The 21,157-nt window shown below is 40.1% G+C and overlaps 3 protein-coding genes across 13 annotated transcripts in view; 2 read left to right on the top strand and 1 right to left on the bottom strand.

Annotated features, from left to right (window-relative positions):
• Positions 1-19,322, bottom strand: part of PIGB (phosphatidylinositol glycan anchor biosynthesis class B) — a 30,039-nt gene extending 10,717 nt beyond the window's left edge. Inside the window, exons 1-10 of one of the 8 annotated variants that reach the window (XM_051822355.3) lie at positions 18,939-19,208; positions 17,941-18,016; positions 17,697-17,832; positions 17,241-17,358; positions 14,627-14,731; positions 12,877-13,007; positions 9,731-9,871; positions 4,140-4,191; positions 2,043-2,254; positions 1,413-1,477 (exon numbers count right to left, since the gene is read on the bottom strand). In XM_051822355.3, coding sequence (XP_051678315.2) covers positions 1,413-1,477; positions 2,043-2,254; positions 4,140-4,191; positions 9,731-9,871; positions 12,877-13,007; positions 14,627-14,731; positions 17,241-17,358; positions 17,697-17,832; positions 17,941-17,974 — 994 coding nt within the window. In that variant the 5' untranslated portion in view covers positions 17,975-18,016; positions 18,939-19,208. Of the gene's footprint in view, positions 1-1,412; positions 1,478-2,042; positions 2,255-4,139; positions 4,192-9,730; positions 9,872-10,861; positions 11,036-12,876; positions 13,008-14,626; positions 14,732-15,555; positions 15,694-17,240; positions 17,359-17,696; positions 17,833-17,940; positions 18,017-18,938 lie in introns of those variants that run through there. The other 7 variants (XM_089310379.1, XM_089310381.1, XM_002717713.6 and 4 more) reach the window with 7 other exon arrangements.
• The window catches only part of CCPG1 (cell cycle progression 1), a 92,547-nt gene extending 71,670 nt beyond the window's left edge, over positions 1-20,877 (top strand). For all 4 annotated transcript variants that reach the window (XM_070054222.2, XM_089310375.1, XM_089310373.1 and 1 more), the window contains one exon: positions 20,539-20,877. In XM_070054222.2, coding sequence (XP_069910323.2) covers positions 20,539-20,570 — 32 coding nt within the window. In that variant the 3' untranslated portion in view covers positions 20,571-20,877. The remainder of the gene's footprint in view (positions 1-20,538) is intronic.
• PIGBOS1 (PIGB opposite strand 1) lies at positions 20,614-20,877 on the top strand. Its single transcript, XM_070054225.1, has one exon. It carries the CDS (start codon positions 20,614-20,616, stop codon positions 20,776-20,778), a length of 165 nt encoding a protein of 54 aa, XP_069910326.1. The 3' UTR covers positions 20,779-20,877.
• Positions 20,878-21,157: the final 280 nt, after the last annotated feature.

The raw sequence follows: 21,157 nt of genomic DNA, 5'->3' as shown, positions 1-21,157 counted from the left end.
CAGAGTGAATTAATTTCCAAATTGCATATGGAGGCAGGTGTTTAGCCTAGCAATTAAGATATCAGTTAAAACGCCCGTGTTCTGGGGCTGGCACTGTGGTGTAGCAGGTAAAGCCGCTGCCTGCAGTGCCGGCATGCCATATGGGTGCTGGTTTGAGACCCAGCCACACCACTTCCAATCCAGCTCTCTGCTGTGGCCTGGGAAAGCAGTAGAAGATGATGGCCCAAGTATTTGGGCGCCTGCACCTGCATGGGAAGACCCGGAGGAGGCTCCTGGGTCCTGGCTTTGCATTGGCACAGCTCCAGGCATTGCGGCCAATTGGGGAGTGAACCAGCAGATGGAAGACTTCTTTCTCTCTCTCTCTCTCTCTCTGCCTCTCTTCTCTCTCTGTATAACTCTGCCTTTCAAGTAAACAAATCTTAAAAAAAAAAAAAAAACCTAATTTCAGTCCCATGCATTATTAAAAAAAAAAAAATGCCTGTGTCCTGCATCAAAGTGTGTGGGTTGAATTCCAGGCTCCAGCTTCTCACTAATGCAGGTGGTCATGAGGTGCAAGGAGTTAATGACTGGCTCCGGATGTCAGCCTCAGCACTTGGGGGGCATTTGAGGAGTGAACCAACAGATGGGAGCTCTGTCTTTCTGACACTCAAAAAGCAAAACAGAAACTTGCAAATGCATTAGAGTGAGTCTTTTTAATTTTTTTTTTAATTTATTTGACAGATAGAGTTAGACAGTGAGAGAGAGAGAAAGGTCCTCCCTCCGTTGGTTCACCCCCCAAATGGCCGCTATGGCTGGAGCTACGCTGATAGGAAGCCAAGAGCCAGTTGCTTCTTCCTGGTCTCCCATGCAGGGCCCAAGCACTTGGGCCATCCTCCACTGCCTTCCTGGGCCACAACAGAGAGCTGGACTGGAAGAGGAGCAACTGAGACTAGAACCCAATGCCCATGGGTGATGCCGGCGCCGCAGGCGGAGAACCAACCAAGTGAGCCACGGCGCCGGCCCCTAGAGTGGGTCTTAAAAGGGTAAATATTTTATGTGTGACAGCATTAAAAACTAGTTTCAACAACTATATTTTTCCTTTATGAAAATGAAGACCCTTATATTTTAACCATAAACTTAAAAAATAGCCATTTTAAAACAGACATATTCCTTTACTTTTTAATAAAAAATTTCTAACAGAAACACCACTACCAAAACATGATTTGGATATCAGATCCTCATGTTTTTTATCTCACTTTATAGAATAAAGGAAAAAAAGAGTATTCAGACTACAAAATGGGAATATTGCAATAATAGTTTGTAATTAACTAAACAATTCTAATTTATCCTTGCTGAAAGTAAATAATTTAATGAGCATTTATTGACAACAAAATTCTATATAAATATTTTTCTATAGTAAACACAACACTTACCACAGAACACCATACAAAATGGTAAAACTGGATAGATGAACCTGAATTCTTTGTGGCCCAACATGCTGTAATAAAATACATTAGGTGAAAATATTAACATAAATCATATATTTAAAAATTGATGTATTTAAAATGAAGTATCATTAACATGATCTTCATTTGCCAAGTGTTGAGACTAAATTTCTTAGTTTAGAAATCATTCTCACTATTTTTTAGTTATGAGACTGCAATGTGTTAAATAACTTTTGATGTTAATGTGAATTTATAAAGTACAGCAATATTCTAAAAATAGGATTTTTATTACCAGTCCAAGTAAGTAATGCTATTCAAAATTAGAATAAGTATTTCTTTGGTCCTTCAATACTCAAAAGTCACATAATTTCAGTTTTTTAAAAGCAAATGAATGTTGTTCACCTTCTTAAACATTGAGTGTAATGCTTGTTAAGCAAACTGTATGTCTGAAGTATTTATGCTGTGCAGGATTCTGATTACTTACTTCTGTCTTTAAAATAATCTATACTAACAAATCATAAGAGTTAATGAATCCCCCAAAGGTAAATAGTTTAGTTACTGAAGAATTAACTTCTGATAACATTCAAAAAATTCAGTGTTTGAAAAATAAAGTCTTACCTATAAACTAGAAGTGTCCACAGAACAGTCACCAAAAGTATCTGGTACCTCTTTGGGGCTATAAAGCAGCCATGAACAAAAAAAGGTAGATGACTGCCCAGGACAACTGGAAGTCCTTGAGTGAAGTACCAGTGCCATGGATGAGAGCCATAAAATGTTCCCAAATTCTGCAGCACGTTAAACTTCAAAAAATTAAATTGAACCAGGGTCCACTGGCCAAGTTGAAGGAAAAAGAGAAAAGTGTTAGTGTCACACGCATTTAACATTAGGGAATCTGATATCATGCTGACAGTAAGTCAACAGGTAAAAACCAGACAATAGTTTACATCAATAATTTTGATTAATTATTAAACCATTCTTATGTTTTTCTTCTCTAATGTGTTGTTAATTTGTAAATTACTAGGTTTTTGAAATACATGAGGAATACACACTCATGGTGACCATTTAAAATTTTACTCTAGTATCTTATGATGTCATGTTATCTGTAGATACAGCTTTGAAAACATTATAATTTGAATTATAGCACAAAGCACATAATATAGCAACAGTACCAAATAACACAATGTGAAGTGCTCATTTATGCCAGAAACTTGTAAGCATTGTATATGTAATACCTCATTTAATCTTATGAGATAGGTGCCACCGTTATTTAGATATGGAAAGGATAACTGTTTGTGTAGTAAAAACACAAGGAAAAAATAACACAAAGAAACCATGACAAAATAGCTATACAAGCTATAAAGCTTGTACAAAATCACAAAGGTAATATTGAGAATACTAGGCTTCAAAACATGAAAATCTGATTCCAAAGCCTACAAGTAACTAATTTTAAAGTGGGGCAGGGAGGGGTGGGAAGTGAACTTAAAACAACCTATGGAAGATCTCTGCGAGTGACATCCCAGTGGAAAGAATGGGACCATCAAAGAAGGAGGTATCTTTCTCTGAAGGGAGGAGAGAACTTCCACTTTGACTATATGACCCTGTCAGAATAAGATCGAAGTCGGCGAACTCAAAAGGCTTCCATAGCCTTGGCAACTCATGCCTAGAGCCTAGGGAGATTACTGACGCCATAAACAAGAGTGTCAAATTGTTAAATCAACAACAGGAGTCACTGTGTACTTACTTCTCATGTGGGATCTGTCCTTAGTGTGTTGTCCAATGTGAAGTAATGCTATAACTAGTACTGAAACAGTATTTTACAGTTTGTGTTTCTGTGTGGGTGCAAACTGATGAAATCTTTACTTAATATATACTGAATTGATCTTCTGTATATAAAGATAATTGAAAATGAATCTTGATGTGAATGGAATGGGAGAGGGAGCAGGAGATGGGAGGGGTGTGAGTGGAAGGGAAATTATGGGGGGGAAGCCATTGTAATCCATTAACTGTATTTTGAAAATTTATATTTACTAAATAAATAAAAAACACCAAAAGTCATTACCTACAGTTATGATGCTAAAAAATTTCAAACCAAATGACTGAAGAATAAAAAACTGGTTAATTTTAATTTCCATATGATTCAAGGTCAAGTCAAGTCACTACAAATTTACTCTCACTACAAAACCAACAAAATGTAAGCATATTTCCCTGCCTTCTTTGGCAGCTGGCATTGTAGCATAATGGACTGAGCTGCTACCTGCAGTGCTAGCATCCCATATAGGTGGCTCCACTTCTGATCCATCTCCCTGCTAATGCACCTGGGAAGGCAGCAAAAGATGGCCCAAGTCTCTGGATCCCTGCACCTCAATGGGAGACCTGGAGGAAGCTCCTGGGCGTTGGCTTCAGCTTAGCTCAGCCCCAGCTATTGTGGCCAATTAGGGAATAAACCAGCGGACAGAAGTGCTTTCTCCCTTTTCTGTAACTGCCTTTCAAATAAATAAGATGAATCTTTTTTTTTTTAAGGATTCTTTGAACATCACTAATACAGAAAGCAAATGGAAACCAAAAGCACATGCTAATAATATTTTTGGTATACCCTGTCTTTTTTTAAAAAAAAAATGATTTTCATGTGTTCTGAAATATTAATGGATTAAAAATCCAGGTTGAGGTTTAAATGTTTAAAATAAAAACAGCTGTCAGCTTAACGTTTTTACTTACATCGCCAAAAAAAATTCGATCGATTATCAGAGAAAAACTCAAGGTTACAAATCTGAAAAAAAAAAACAAACAAATGGTGATTCACTTTCTGAACTTGCTGAAAATCCAGTATTTGCATATGGCTTTATAAGTGCCTTGCATCAAAAAGCCACTTTTAAAATGCTTTACAGTTTCCCCAACTGAATATGGATTTGCACATTTTAAAAGATCCTTCACTGATAAGATGCATTTAAGGAAATTTGTAAACACTACTATATTATTTATTTTACTACACCACAAACTATCCTAAAACTTGATACACAAATAACTATCCTTAAACCATGACCATGAACATTATTTCAGTTCCTAAGGGCCAGGAATCCAGGTATAGCTTAGCTGGATGCTTCTGGGTAAAGCTCTTAGGTGGGGCTGTCGTTTGATCGGTCCCTAAACACGTAGCACTCTCCTTAAGACAGCTTCACAAGGCAGTGACTGGCTTCCTCCAGTGTTGATGGTTCATCTTTGGAAGTGACAGCCCATCCTTTCTGCTCTATTCTGTTTGCTGTAACTGAGTCAATCAATGTAACCCATACTCACAGGGAGGGATTATTTGATAACACAGATGAGCACTGCCATTTCTTGAATTTATAAGAATGGAAGCATACCATATGTCCTCTTAAGTCCAGTTTCCTTCTTACTATCCCTGTAACATTCACCCATGCTTTTCTGCAAGTCTCACTTCACTCATGTCTAATACTATGTATTGTCACTATGTTTACAGCACTAATTATTCTGCTGAGGAACAGTGCTTCTCATTTCAGTGTCACGATGGTTCTGCAGTGAGTGTCTCCTAAGTGTCTTTTGACACTCATATAATGAAGTTCTGTTGGGTATGTATCTGGGACTGGAACTGCTGGACCCTAGGGTTTAAATGCAATCAGCTTTAATGAAACTTGGACTTTCCAAAGTGGGCAAATCAATTTAACTTCCTATGTGTCACTCCCCCTCTTCGTGGAGGAACGACACAGGACCCTGCGCTGTTCTTTCGTCTGCTCGGCCCTCCCCGGGTTTGCTGCTGGTTCTTCCCGGGTTGGCTACTATCCCTTCCACCTCCGTGGAAGGGCAGTTCCCCCTGGCCACATTCCCCACTTCCGCAGGGGAGCGGCACACCGCCGGCCGGCTCTTCTCGGGGGCTGCACAGGTGTTCCTTCAGCTAGATGTTCCCCTTAGATGTTCCCCATAGATGTTCCTGGTGCATGCCGTCTCTCTCCTCCTTTATAGTCCTCCTCCGCCAATCCCAACTCGGCTGCCCACACGCCGAGTACGCTGCTCTCCTCCAATCAGGAGCAAGTCCTACAGTTTATTAGTTGAACTGGAGGCAGCTGTGCAGAAGCTGTTTACTTCTCTCCCAGCGCCATATTGTGGGAGAGCAGATGCATAGAATAAGTCTTAATTCCAGTAACTCAGTCCAGTCCGGATTGCTCCCCACACTATGGAACTATATGAGTTCTACACTGTTTTTAGCCATTTTGGTAGATGTACACTAATGGGTCTGGATGGTTTAAATTTACATTTCCTGGTAACTGAGATGAGTTTTTATTTACTGACGACTTGGCTATTTTTTTTGAAATACCTCTTTAGGTCTCTCTTTTTTTTTTTTTTTTCTTTAAAGATTTATTTATTTATTTGAAGGCAGAGTTAGAGAGTTAGAGAGAGGCAGAGAGAGAGGTCTTCCATCTTCAGGTACACTTCTCAAATGGCCGCAACGGCTGAAGCTGTGCCAATCCGAAGCCAGGAGCTTCTTCCTGTGCTGAGCTGGATTGGAAGTGGAGCAGATGGGATGCCAGCACTGTAGGCGGTGGCTTTACCTGCTGCACCATATAGCGCTGGCCCCTCTTTTTAGGTCTTTTGATCATTTTTTCTATTGTCTTTTTCTGATATCACAAGTTCTGTATATAAAGTACCAGCTGGTTATGTAAGTTGCAAGTATCTTCTGTGGCTCATTTCTTCATTCTCTAAACGGTAAATCTGATTAACAAAGGTTTTGATTCAGATGTATTTATCTTATAATTAGCACATATTTTCTATTCAGGAAAGTTCTGCCAGCTTCACAGTTGTTAGGATATTCTGGCAGCACAACTACTTTATTTTACATTAAGATCTATATTTCCTTGGGTTCATTTTGCTTATACTGGAAATGGTGGCCAAGATTTTTTCCATATGGATATACAAATTATGTATTACTGAAAAGATTATTTTCTCTACTGTAGTATCTCCATTATAAATGAAGTGACTGCATATGTCTGAGTCTCTTGCTGGACATGTTCTATTCATCTATTTTACCTGGCACTCATTCTAAATTGCCTTAATTATTATAACTTTGAAGTGTTTTTTTGTTTGTTTGTTTTTAAGATTCATTTATTTGAAAGAGTTACAGAAAGGGAAAGACAGAGAAAGAGATCTTCCAACCACTGGTTCACTCCCCAGATGGCCACAATGGTTGAAGCTGGGCTGATGGGAAGCCAGGAGTCAGGATCTTCTTCTGGGTCTCCAACTTGGGTGCAGGGGCCTAAGCACTTGGGCCATCTTCCGCTACTTTTCCAAGTATATTATAACTTTGAAGTAAGTTTTTTTTTTTTTTTTTTTTTTTTTAAGATTCATTTACTTGAAAGAGTTACAGAAAGGGAGAGACAGAGAGAGAGATCTTACATTGAATGTATAGTTAAATTTGGAGCAAACTGATACTTTACAATATTGAGTCTGCCATCCATGAACATGGAACATTTCTCCATTTACTCAGGCCTTCTTTAGTTTTCTCCAGTAATGTTCTACAACTTTCTGTGAAGAGGTCTTATACCTTTTATTAATTAAAGTATATGGTATTTTCTGATGCCACTAAGAATGATGATTTTGTTTTCCCAAATAACCTTCACCTAGATTACTGTATTAGCTTATCACCTAAGTTAATAAGGTTAGGTCCAACTACTGTTGACTGTGATTCTTCAAATAACATGTTGCTGTATTTGATTTTATCCTTTTTTTGTGTGTCTTTACATATACATTTTTTTCTGAGCTGCTTGAAATCGTAGATACCATTCAGTTTTTTGTTGTGTGTGTGTGTGTGATTTTTTTTTTTTTAAAGTTGATGTATTTATTTGAAGAGTTACAGAGAGAAAGGGAGAAAGACAGATCTTTGATCCACTGGTTCACTCCCCAGATGGGCACATTGGCCAGCATTGGGTCAAGGTGAAGTCAGCAGCCAGAAGCTTCTTTCAGGTCTTCCATGTGGATCTTCCAAACACCTGGGCCATCTTCCACCACTTTTCCCAGGCCACCAGCAGGGAGCTGGATTGGAAGTGGAGCAGCTGGGACTTGAACCAGCACCTGTATGGGATGCTGGCATCGCAGGCAGTGGCTTAACCAGCTATGCCTCAACACCAGCCCCCACCATTCACTTTTATCTTTAAATATGTCAGTTAATATATCCTAAAAAAAATTCTTCTACATAAACCACAAACCATCAGAATCAACAAATTAAGCCTTTAGTAATATATAATTTACAGGCTTTGTTCAGACTCTGCAGGTCATTCCAATAATGTTTTTTATAGTGAAAGAAAAATGATTTATTATATTCACTTTTCATATTTCTTTGGTCTTCTTTAATCTGGACTAATAACAGTTCCTTATTGTTTTTCTTTAATGACACTGGCATCTTTGAAGAATCAAGTCAGTTATTTTGGAGTTGTGAGCTGGGTTAATCCAGTGTTTTCTCCCGATTAGATCCAGGTGATGCACTGGGCAGAACTGATGGGGTGTTTTTCTCAGTGCTTCAGAGCAGGAGTCCTGTGATACTGCTTTGTCCTATTACTGGCAGTGGTAACTTTGTTCATTTGCTTAAGATGTGTCTGCCCAGTTTCTCTACTTCAAAGCCACCATTTTATCCTTTGTTTTGGATAAGCACCTTGTGAGGAGATACTCTGAAACTTGTCATTCCTGGGACTTGTACTTAGCAGTGTTGATAACCAGGTATAATTAGTATTTTTTAATCTTGTTTCCAGTGAGCATTCTTATTTGCTAATTCTAATACTTCTTTACAGATGCTTTTGCATTTTTTATATATAAAATCACATCATACAGTTTTAGTTCTTCCTTTCCAAGCATTTACTTGCTTTTTTTATTGCACTAGCTAGGATGCAGAGTCATAAATACAAATAGAGATAATCATCCTTGTATTTTTTCTAATCTCAGGGGAAAGGATTTTGATATAGCAACATTATCACTTTAATAAAAGATTGATTTATTTGAAAGAGTTAGAGAGGGAGAGACAAGAGAGAGGGGTATTCCATCCTCTGGTTTGCTCACCAGTTAGCCTCAATGGCCAAAGCTGGGCTAGGCTGAAGCCAGGAACTAGAAGCTCCATCGGGGTGTCCCACATGGGAGGTAGGGGCCCAAAAACTTGGGCCATCCTCTACTGCTTTTCCCAGGCCATTAGCAGGGAGCTGGATTGGAAAAGGAATAGTTGGGACATGAACCAGTGACCAAGGTGGTGGCTTTACCTACTATACCACAGCACTGGCCCTGTTCTCTAATATATTTATAGAAACATTTGTCATATTAATGAGTCCTTTTCCATTGCTTATTTCCTAAGGATTGTCTTTTTTCCCTCCGATCTTGAGCAGGCTTTGAATTTTACTGTATTCTTTTTCTGTGTCTATTGAGAAAGCCCTATGATTTTCCTCCTGTGTTCTGTTAATATCATGAGTCATATGGACAGAGATTCAAATATTAAGCCTATTTCACTGTCCTAAGAGCCAGAATGCACTACTATGTCTTCAGTCAGTAATTATTTTGGCTGTTCTACTGGATACGTGGTGTCAGTCTGACAGTAGCTCGGAGTACTGTCACAGCAACTAGCCCAGTGGTTTTAGATAACTCATTTTTAATTTCTCCAAGTCTCCTGTTTCCTCTACTACAAAATAAAAGTGCATATTGCTTTCATCCAAGAATTGTTAAAATCATTAGGTAGTTGTGAGAACACTTTATAAATTATAAAGCACTATCCAAAAAAAGCAGAGGTCATAGGAAAGGCATAAGTTATAAATAATTACAAAGACCCTGACTGAAGCAAATTAAAATACAATTGGGGCCAGTGTTGTAGTGGGCTAAGCCACTGCCTATGATGCCAGCATCCTGTATGGGTGCCAGTTTGTGTCTCATGCTCATTTCCCATCCAGCTCTCTGCTAATGCACCTGGGAAGACAGCAGAGGATGGCTCAAGTGCTTGGGTCCCTACACCCACGTGGGAGACCCAGATGAAGCTCCTGGCTCCTAGCTTTGGCCTGGCCCCAGCTATTTGGGGAGTGAACCAATGCACAGAAGATCTCTGTCTCTTCCCCCCTTTCTCTCCCTCTAACGCTTTCAAATAAATAAATAAGTAAATATTTTAAAAAATACAATTAGGATTATAAATATAAAAATATGTATTTGGAAATATTCCATTTCCTTGGATTGAAAACTTGCATAGAAGTTAGAAAATAAAGTTGGAAGATGTAAATATCTGTTTATCATTTAGAGGCTAGTAAAATTGAGACATGGATTGTAGCCATACTTACCCTACAGGCAAAAAATGCTGTAGAATGAGATCAAGCTTTTTCTGTTCTTGCCAGAAATGCCTGATGAGCAAGGGTATCCATGGAATGACAGCTGTGGGACGAATTACGAAGGCAAGTGCCACCAGGGATGAGTATTTGACACTGTAAGCAAGGAAAATGTGATGTTACCAAGACAAATAGGAAGTTGTTTTTGAAAATAATCCATTTGCAGTGTGATACAAACTTTAAAAAACAAAAGTATCTTCCTTTTGGTAGAAATGGCTATGTGGACTTTGGCAAGTTACTTACATTTTCTGTTTTTTTTTTTCTTAGTTTTTTTTTTTTTTTTTTTTGATCTGTAAAAGGAGGTAAGATATAAAGTGTTTTTCAGCTCTAACTTAACTCTGATTTTAAATAAGAAGTTATCCTATATGTTATCACTAGTCTTATGTGCTGGAAAGTATACTTTTTACTTCCTATATCTGCTATTTAACTTGATAGAAAATTAAGTTTCTCCTACAGAAATATACGGAAGTCATATAAAAACTTTCCCTAAGGAAAAAAAATGTGCAGTTAAACATTAGGATTATTTAGATATTGATCTATTCTGAGTATATGTGATTTTATTTTGAAATTAAGCTAATTTTATCCAACTGAAGGATATGTATGTACAACTGATGAAAAACCCACTGTGAAAACCTGTATGACTATGGATACAGATGTGCATTTTTACTACTGGGACTTATCAATTAGTGGCTAAAAGATGATTTGACAATTTAGTTATGAATACTTAGCCCTGGTAAGAATCAACTCATAAAAATAAACAACTGTAAAGAAATCCCTATGTTGATGAGGATACATCCATCAGTGAGAGCAGCGAAAATGAATGATACCAGCTGGGTAGAGAATCGCTCAGAAAAGAACCCTGTTCCAAAGTGTTACTAGGCGTTCCAAATGTTCAAGGGAAACTAGAAATCTATATTTTTATATAAGATCTCCTAACTAAAAGAACTTTGCCATAAGCTTACTTTCAGAAACCATGTTTCAAATGAAACAAAAATACTTGTGGCTCAGTTTGACCACAGATAGCCTAAATGCAACTTATGCTGTAATGAAATGACAAAACTCTCAAATATGTATTTCCATCTTTACCTTACTCCAAATTTTGAGACATATGCTGTGTTCTTCATTCTGAGTGTTTCTACATAGATCATGCACTAGGACTCAAAGTGTCTGGACGGCATAGATGCCCATGGCTTTCCCTGAAACCTGTCCAAAGAACACTACTCAGGTTAACAGTAGTATCACTCAGCTTCTTAGTTTTAAACCTTTAGAGTCATTTTAAACAGCTTCTTACCCCACACATCCGCTTTAATTTCTTTCCCCTTTCCAGTGTTCTCATTTTATCAAGTCCTGACTCTTATCTGGAACCTTTTAATCATTTTTTTTTTATTACCCAGAAATATTCCATTACTTAACACCACTGCCACTTACTTGGTGCTTACTTGTAATAGCTTCTGTGTTACACATTTTACAGAGATTCTCATTGAGTTCTTATGTGAACTGTTTTATTATTTTCATTTTACAGAAATGAATGCTTAAACTCATAGTCTCCTTAAAGGCATCTTTCAGTATAACATGTGAATTTTTTAAGGAATATGCAAAACGTCAGGTCTGGAGTGGCATCTGTCATACAGGGAAGACTATTTATGCTTATATGGTTGTCCTTTTGTACCCATGGCCCTCCCTTCCTCAGGGATCCGGAGAGAGCACCTGAGCCCAGGCAGCCAATCTCAATGCTAGCCAGTGCGAAAGCTTTGCCGGATAGGGACAATGACATTTAACACACCTAATCAGATTCTCTCAAAATCAATGTGCGATACAGACAAAGCTGGGCCATTGGTATGTAAGAACAGAAGCTAAGATATGTTACCTTAGCCCTACAATGGTGGAAGGCCAAAACAGGGATCACAGACCGGGCTACAAAGGCACAGGATTACAATCTCCCAACTGCCTTGGATTCTGCATCATCTTCCAATGCGGTTGTGTGCCTATGGTGTTCTACAATTTCCTTCTATGCTTGGCCACAAGGCTGAGAGCCAATTTTCCTGATTGTCACTTTTGGCCTCATAATATAGGAAAGTTGGGTGAATGCTTATTATTGCCACCAAAAGAGTCTGTTGCAGAAAAGATCTTACTTGATTTGATCTTCTCAGCAGCTTTTCATGCAGGGAGAATGGATCCTAGACTCCCAAACTCTGGCTTTCTCCCTTTCACATATTCTAAGTATTGCTACTACCAGAGAATTCTTTTGGAATCAGATTTGGTAATGTCATGCTTCTCAAAACCTCCAACAGTTTCCTATTCTCTACTGAATAAAATCCAAATTCTAGAGAGGGGCAAAGTCCCATTTCATTCTCTTCCCTTGTTACTCCCTTCATCCATGCATCCTACCACACCAGCTGCTCTGGACAACCTGCCCTGACACTCAAGCCCTTTTACAGCTCCCTACTTTGCCCACATTGTTCCCTTTGTTTGATATTTGTTTCCTCAATTTATAAAGGGTCAGATCAGGTCCAAATATCTTGTATTTGTCCATCCATATCTGTACTCCTCCACCCTTTACTTTCTCTGTGTGCAGGAAGATTGATCGGGTTGGATTACATCAATAGTATACCTTATTTTCTGACTTCTGATTGGTTTTGGATACCAAAAAAAGTGGAATCAGGATTCTCTGTTCTGGCAGTCTCCTTGCTATAAGTGAAGGCTGATTTTGTCTCTTTGGAGGCCTTCTCTTTCAGTTACAACTCAGTATGGATTCCAGTGACCATTTTCTTTCCTTGCTCCTTGGCCCTTAGAGGGAACACAGACTTCCTTCTCTGACTAAGGGACTAGTGAGCTGCTGCGGCACTATAACAGTGACCTGAGTGCCTTTCCTAAATATTATCGTCACTTCTGTCAACAGTCATTTTATTAAGCTATCCTTCATCATCCAGCTTGAGTATGTTATGTATTTCTTGCTATACTGTATCAACTGAAGATTTATGGTTCTCGTAGCTCTCACAGACATTAAGTGGTCTACTGAACATTACAGTATGTTATATTCAAGACTTTCAAAAGCATGCCTTACAGTTTTGTACATAATCATTAGCAATAATATAACTCACCTGTTCATAGACTTTGAACCTTCCAAAGGGTAGTAGAAAAGAGCAATTACAGTAAGAACAGTTTCCATGGTGTTTGTAAGGGTTCTGGTACAGCAATACCATGTGAACCAAGAGCACAACTGGCAAAAAAACTAAGAACAATTATGAACAAACATGTATGAAGTAGAGAATGGAAACTCAGTATTATCTTCTATGGGAAAGAACAAGTATGTCTAAATATTAAATATTAAAATTGCAAAACCCACCTCAAAAGAGATATTAAAAGTAAGTAGGCATGCCCAAGCATTGTTTTTAAGAAGTTATAGACAATACCAGATATATTGTTGTTATATTAAGTATTTATACTTTCAGGTGTATTTTTATGACATTTGAGTTAAGTCTCACTTCCCATTAATCAAAGGCATAAAACAGATTGTTTCATGGTAGAATCTGTAGAAAACTGAAATTCATAACTAGATTCTCCCAGTCAGTACTCCTCAAACTGTCTTACTGTACTCACATAAGTATTTTGAATGTTTTTAAATTTCTTCAGTTTGGAATGTAGCCTTATTTCTTGATGAAAAATTAAGATAAAACAGAAACATTTCAGGAGGCATCATCAAATTTTAAGCTGCAAACTAACGAAATTAATAAACCAGCTTTTAGAAGAACATACAAGTGAAGAATTGTTATTCTAGAATACAGACATCTTAAAAATGACTTGTTTATTGAGGCAAGTGTGTTAAACATGCAGCTCTAGGTTTCTGCATTTTCAAATACAGCATTTAAAAAAGTTCCCAATTTTTTCATGAAGTTAAAGAGTTTTCCTAAATTAGAAGAACCTAGTGCTGTTTTTTTTTTTTTTTGAGGAAGGATTCCAAAGGCATCATAACCATTCTATATTGTGCCTTTAGCAACATACATAAAATATAAGCACAGAATAAAAATTATTTTTTAACCTGAATAATTATCAAGGACTTAGTTGCTAAATAAATCTTTCTTTTTAATGCAAAGGAGTACACTGCTTGCAGAAATATGTTTTTTTCCAATTTATATGTATTTCAGAATTTGGTTACTTAGAATTTGTAAGGTGTTTTTCAATAGAAATGTTAAAAAAAAAAAGTAGTAAGATTTCTAAGCTAGTTCATGTAAGCTTATTTGGAGGGCCAAGTGAAGTAACAGTAGTGCTAAAAGATTCCATCACTCTTCAGGGTATGATTTAAATGGGAAAACCCATTCAAGGTCAGGAAGAGATGTCAGGAATCCTTCTCCCCACTTTGAAATCAACCAAATGACAAAGTCTTCAGGAGCACATTCTCTCCTTTATGTGAGTCCAGCTCCCTCCAGCCTTCTGGCCAGGGCGACAAGTGTCTCAGTGTAGAGGAACTTCTCTGGTGCAGCTCACATGGCTACAGGAACCGTGACAAGGGCTGGAAGCAGCCCAGTTCTCTGGGAGGTAAACAGTGGTTTCCATCTGTCCCTGTGCACCCTATTAAAAGACAGAGATTCTGAGAGCTTTCAGGAGTGAAAGAGCTTCCCACGCTATCTCTTTGGGTTTAACCTCTCACAGGGCTTGTGGGCATCAGAGGCTTCCACTGCTCTGGGCACAATGAGGAGCATGTACTGCTGCTGTTTTGCTGCTCTTAATTATGAAGCTGTATGATTTATCTTCTAACACTTTTTTGGGAGTTCAATATTTATATACAAGCTTTATGTCCATAGATTTGAATGAAATAACTGGCATTTAATTTCTCAAGTGTTTAGCACTTACCACCCATTTTGCCACTTCCTGATTTTCTATTTGCTTCATTAATGAGTAAAGTCTCACATCTGCTATGGCAGACAGAAGTGCCTGGGCAAGTCTAGGAATCCAGATCTTCATTAGTGAAAAAGGAGGAGAAGATGTTAAAAAACATCTGTTGGTTCACATTGAATTATCATAAAAACCAAAAAGCTGACCCATTTATCAACTGAAGGCATTCTTAGTACAAAATTAGACAGAATGTATGACTGTAATCTTCTGTGAACATGTTTTTCTATAAAAAATATTAATTTCTCATTACCATTCTCATCACACACACACACAAACACATATGTAATTTCAGTACTAATTTCAGTTTTAACTAGCCAGCAAACCATTTCATTGTGTTAAGATTTGATTTTGAAAGTATTTAAATTTTTATCAGCATATTCTGGAATTTCTTTTTAATATTTCTTTCTTCATTATTTGAAAAGCAGTGTTACAGAGAGGGAAGGAGAGACAGAGATCTTCCATCCACTTCCATTTGGTTCACTCCCCAAACAGCCACAATGGCCAGAACTGGACTCATCTGAAGCCAGGAGCCAGGAGCTTTTTTTAGGTCTCCCACGTGGGTGCAGCGGCCCAAGTACTTGGGCCATTTTACCACTGCTTTTCCAGGCCATAGCAGAGAGCTGGACTGGAGGTAGAGCAGATGGGACTCAAACTGGTGACCATATCGGATGCTGGCGCCACAGGTGGAGGCTTAATCTATGCCACAGCAATGGCCCCAATGATGGAATTTTTAAAAATCAAATATTTATAGTATTGTAGCCAAATTCCACCAAATTACTTTAACCCAATATTGTCTCCTATCATTTCAACATCTAATTAATATAAAAATGGTATATATTTTTTCTTGGTACAAGGCCTTTTATATCCATTATGTACTTTATACTTACAGCACTTTTTAGTTTGGTCTAGCCACACTGCAGAAGTTCAACAGTCAAGGTGACTAGTGGCTACCATGATGGACACTGCAGCTCTAATCCATCCCCTACATCTGCATCCACACCTTATGCAGTTTAGAAAGAAGCCATCTGGAAAGAACAGAAAGGTGTATGTATCCTAGGATCCAGCTCTAGCTCCACCTATAACGTGCTGTGACCTTGGCCTATTTCCATTTCTCTGACCCCTGTTTTAAAAGTATCACTATGAGAATATGTGGCATCCGAGTTTTAGGAGGGAGTCAGGTCAGCTAAAGGTTGAGAGAAGATGTTGAAGAAACAAGAAATTTCTCTGTATTGAAGACCCTTTCATTCATAATCTAATCTAGTTTCTGGGATGCAAGATGTCCTTAATGAAACTGCATATTTTCCTATGTTTCCAGACTTTGTGGATACCCTGCATAACCTGGAAACTAGTGGGTAGCTCTGACAGAAGAAAAGTGAGTTCACACCTAAATTCTCCATGTGTTGATGGGAAGAATTGCTACTGCTCTAAATCTGCCTTTTCCATGATCCTGCCCTGTGAAGCATCAGTTTCACTGGGCTGATTCTTCTTTATCAATAATGAACTAAGGGGTTGGCGCTGTGGCATAGCAGGTAAAGCCACCACCTGCAGTGCCAGCATCCCATACGTGCGCCGGTTCGAGTCCCAGCTGCTCCACTTCCAGTCCAGCTCTCTGCTGTGGCCTGGAAAAGCAGTGGAAGATGGCCCAGGTCCTTGGGCCCCTGTACCCGTGTGGGAGACCTGGAAGAGGCTCCTGGCTCTTGGCTTTGGATCAGCGCAGCTCCGGCAGTTGTGGCCATTTGGGGAGTGAACCAGTGGATGAAGATTTCTCTCTGCCTCTCTGTAACTCTGCCTTTCAAACAAATACATAAATCTTAAGAAAGAAAAAAAGAAGCAAGCACTATTGCAGAGGGGGTTAGATAAAACTCTGCTCCAAGTACCCCCACTACTTTAGTATCTTCCTGTGTTCTAAAAAAATCCCTCAGGATCTGGACTCCCTGTGGAATACTGAGGCATTAGCACCCCTAACAAAATGGGAAGCCCAAACCTTCGGAATCTAACATAAAACTTCAAAGATCCTGAGAGGGATGCTGCAGAAACTTTTGCATCCTCAGTCTTCCTTTGTACTCTGTCCCAGCAACTGGTAACCTAGAACTAACCATCCTCATTGTTAATGTCCAGTTACTACAGAGCACAATGAATAGGTTTACCATTATATTTTTATCAATTTCTAAGTTTTAATTTCAACACTAAATTCTGAGTGGATTTATATATATTTAGTCTTCATAAGCTCATTTAACATGCATGACAGTCTTCTTAAAAGTTAAAAAAAAAAGCACTGCTTTCAAGTGGTTCTTTGATGAAGGATGTTTACTTTAATGTCCAGATAACACACAGTCATTCTGGAAGTCTGCATTTCTTAATAGTATTCCACACAACACAACATTCCTCTAAGCACATATTGAAGAGTTACGCATCACAGTGTCTTTGGTGCCACAGCTTTCCAGATACGGCTGCACTTAGCAACAAACCTCATGGTACCAATGACATTACTTAGTTAACATCCATCGACCTTTGAAGAAAAATGGAATAAGTCTTTTAATCTATTTTTAACAACTATTGTTGTTAAACTTACCAGCAACTGAACACTGTCTTCCCCCAAGAGATGCAGAATCTTGTAAATGCTTGCAAAGATTAAGGGGTAGGTATAACCTCTCAATCTTTCTGTCCACTCCCAGGTCAAATAACCATAAGTAGTAATATTAAGGACTATGTGTCAAATGGTATTGAAACAATACTTATTTTCATTTCTCCTCAAAAAACTTTTTGATAATGAAGTTTTGAATAATTTTATAGTAGATATTTGAATTAAAAATTCAGCTGGGCAATTTTATTTGTAGCCCTCAAGCACTGAGCACTGTGGGAATATATGCTAAAGGCTACGTCACATGAACTAACATCAAAGAGAAGAGATAGGATAAAATAGCATACTTTGAAGAATTAAAATTACCCATACAAGATGGATTGAAACTGAACACAGTTCCTAAGATGAATATACTTTCTAGTCTGCCAAAGAAGCTACAAAGGATATTTGAAAACCATCCGATGCGCAACTTCAAGAGACTGCCAGTATTCATCTGGAACAAAGCTTGTCTGAACTAAAAAACAGTTAAGAATTCGCAAAGCAATAGTAAAGAAGACCAGGCAGGCATTTTCTCCAAGAAGACCTGCAAAACAAAACAGAGCAGTTGAGTGTGACACGGGAGTTCCACTTGCAGAGCTGAAACTGCAGCTCTGGGTGGTCCCCTTGCTCAGGCACAGTGAAAACTGCCCACCTGCGCTCAAAGGCCAGCGCCTCCCTTCTGCCATCGATCGTCACTCCCTGGCTTAACCGAACTGTCTTGCAATTTACTGCATAAAGAGAATACTAAGATAAAAAAAAAAAAAAAAGAAGAAAGGATCGGGTTTAACTAAGACCTAAGCTAATTAGGTTATGCTACATATGTATTTAAAGAAAAAGAAAACAGCTTAAAAAATGGCTTAGGACACAACTCTTGGTGTGTGGCCCAAACAGCTGTGTACAAAATGTTCCTCTGCACAGTTAAAAATATTCCTTATTGGGGTGGGCAGTTGGCACAGAGGTTAAGACGCCTGTACGTGTCTGGAATTCAATCCTGGTTCCACTTCCCATCCAGCTTCCTGCTAGTACACACCCTGGGTGGCAGCAGGTGGTGGCCCAAGGACGTGGGTCCTGGCCACCCACGTCTGTGGCCCAGACCAGGCTGCTGCAGGCGTTTGGAGTGTGAAGCAGCGGATGGAAGATCTCTGTCTCTACCTTTCAAGTAAGAAGTGAAAATAATGCAAAAATCTATTATACATATATAGATAGGCATACACATATATAAAGTATATATTAAGCATCAGTAAGGGATAGATATACGTGTGTGTGTGTGTATGTGTGTGTGTACCCCTTATTGATGCCTATTTACGCCAGGCACTGTGTTAATTCCTTTACGTGCATCTCATTTAATTCTCAAAGCAATGCTACGCGGTAGATATTAACCGCATTTTACACAGGCTCAGAAACTAAATCACCTTGTGAGAAGTTAAAAAGTTGTAAGCAGCAGTATTCAAATTGAGGTCTCTGTGCTACAAACGGACAGCCTGTAGGCTGAGCAGAGTAATTTTTAAAACTTGCACTGTAGCCCGCAACATCTAAAAGTCGGGCTTTATATTAAACACCGTATTTCTAGCACCCTGAGATTCTCCAAGACGCGGCAACGCCTGGCTGGTAGTGAAATGCGGGGCGCTCCCTTTCCGAGACGGCACTCACCTCCGCGGCGCCCGGGGCTCTTCTCCTGGGAGCTAAGGTACAGGACAGACTTTCTCTTCCGCAGCTTGATCTCCTGGGAGCGATTCTGCAGGCCGCGGAAAGCGAGGCTGCCCTCGCCGCCTTCCCGCCGCATTCCGCACCCACTCGGAGGCCCGCTGTGGCCACACGGCGTCGCGCCACCTCCTAGGGGCGACCAGAGCTCCTGGCAGCGCGCGTTGCGCTTGTGCCCACGAAGTTTGGCTTCTGCGAGCAGCCGTTGCTTGCCGGCGCGGGGGCAGCCGGGAAAGTCGGCTTGCGCACGCCACCCCACCTGGGCGGTCTCCGCGGCGGAATACGGCACGTTCGGTCTGCGTCCCCACGCTGCGCCGCGCTGTGCCCTCGCGCTGTCCCCTCGCGCTGTCCCTGCGACTTCGCCTTTCCGCGCCGTGCAGGGTTACTGCTCGTTCTTGGGAGGGTGGCCTCCGCGCCCTGCCGTCGAGAAACTGCGGGAAGGAGCCCGATCCCGGCTCTGCAGGTGGGCGGCGGGGTTAGCGACGCGGCCCGGGCGCGGTGCGCTCGGAGCCGCCCGAGTGCGGTTCATGTAGCATTCGTTATACGGTGATGTGAATCAGAAAGCCCACCTTTCACGGGGAGATCCCACAGAAGCATCTGTTGAACGAGGTAGGCAGGCACGGGGTGAGTCGGCTGCTTTTCAGATGTGGCCTCTGAGGCTTAGAGGAGGTTTCTTGTGTTTGTTTTTGGAAACACTCAGCTGCCATGGAGCCGGGGCAGGATTCGTGAAGCGGACCCGTCGCCTGCAGGAGCGCTCAGGAAAGCGGGCTTTTCCGGTTCCTGGGTCCCGTTCCGCCACCGACGACGTTGGTGGCCTCGGGGAGCTGGTTTGGGAGGCCGTGAAGTGTCCTTAGGATGAAGGGACGCGCGGATCCTTGCCTGTGCTGCCTTTCAGACATCTCCCTGGCTGGTCCAGGGGCTGGTGTGTTGACAGCGAAGTTTACTTTCCCGCTAGCTAGGGCCTGTAAACCGTTATCAGTGAGTCCATCCAAGTAGTCCTCGTTTCCTTAAGAGTGGGCGGTGGACAATTAATTTGTGGTGTTTGCTTGTATTCACTGCAGTTTCGAAGGGACCTTGACTCTTTGAGCTTTTTAGAAAGGTTTTTTTTTCTGTTCGTATCACACACGTTGCCTAAAAAGGCGTGACTGGTGCGGGAGAGAGGACGAAAAGGAACACTCTGTTCCTGCCTTTCTCCTGCTTCCTGGTCAGGGGCCTCGGAGCAGCCACCCGGGCTTGTGGTCTGACTTTAAAGACAGAGAATACGCCTCCCCTCGCCTCTTTTTGCCATTGTAAAAATTAGCCATATTTAAATGTTACCATGTTAACATTTAAACTCCCAGAGAAGATTCTGTAGTAGAAGAGCATTTAGTTGTGTCTTAGACCACCCGGATGACGCTCATACTCAGGTCGACTTTGATATTTGATATTCCTGTTTCAGTAACTGATGTGTTCATGTTTTTGTAAGATGCTGTTGATGTCACAACGTGAAATCTTTAAAAAGGATAATGTACTAAATTGTTGCCTTGTTTCCCATTTCCTTTGTCTACAGATCTGAAGAGATTTCCTGGATGTGGAATGTGAACCTTTAAAACCACCCCTGCACCGGGCCCTGTCTGTGGGAACAATGTTTGGGAGGTTGACTCTTCCGCAGCTGCTTTTTGCAAGCATCCTTGGAATTGCTGGAGGAATATATATTTATCAACCAATATTTGAACAGTACTCCAGAGAGCAAAAAGAATTAAAAGAAAAGGTGAAATGGGCACAAGAATCACAAGAAAAGAAAAGTTAATGCTGCATGAAGTTGAATTGTAACAGTTGGTTAAATTTCCACTGAAATCACACATTAATTATAAACTTATAGGCACAAATAAATCATAATAACTTAAAATGACTTTTTAGACTAGCACTGTTAATACTTACTGCATTTTTTTTTTTTTTTAATTTGAGAGAGATCAGTCCCATCCCTTGGTTGGTTCGCTCTCCAAATGCTCCCAACAACCGCACTGGGCTGAGCCAAAGCCGTGAGCTGGAAAGTCCACCCAGTCTCCCATGTAGATGGCAGGAACCCAAATGCTTACGGACTTATCACTGTCTCCCTAGATCTGCGTTAGCCAGAAGTTGGTGTCAGGAACCTGGAATCAAACCTACATACTTCAGTTTTGGAGGCG

The sequence above is a fragment of the Oryctolagus cuniculus genome, chromosome 12 (assembly GCF_051225735.1).
Source record: "Oryctolagus cuniculus isolate XC-2025 breed Fujian yellow rabbit chromosome 12, ASM5122573v1, whole genome shotgun sequence".
In the NCBI taxonomy this organism is placed as follows: Eukaryota; Metazoa; Chordata; class Mammalia; order Lagomorpha; family Leporidae; genus Oryctolagus; species Oryctolagus cuniculus.
This window is presented reverse-complemented; position numbering and strand designations above follow the sequence as displayed.

Excerpts from the sequence above, each read along its gene's own strand:
- PIGBOS1 (XM_070054225.1), top strand. The coding sequence starts at position 20,614 with ATGTTTGGGAGGTTGACTCTTCCGCAGCTGCTTTTTGCAAGCATCCTT.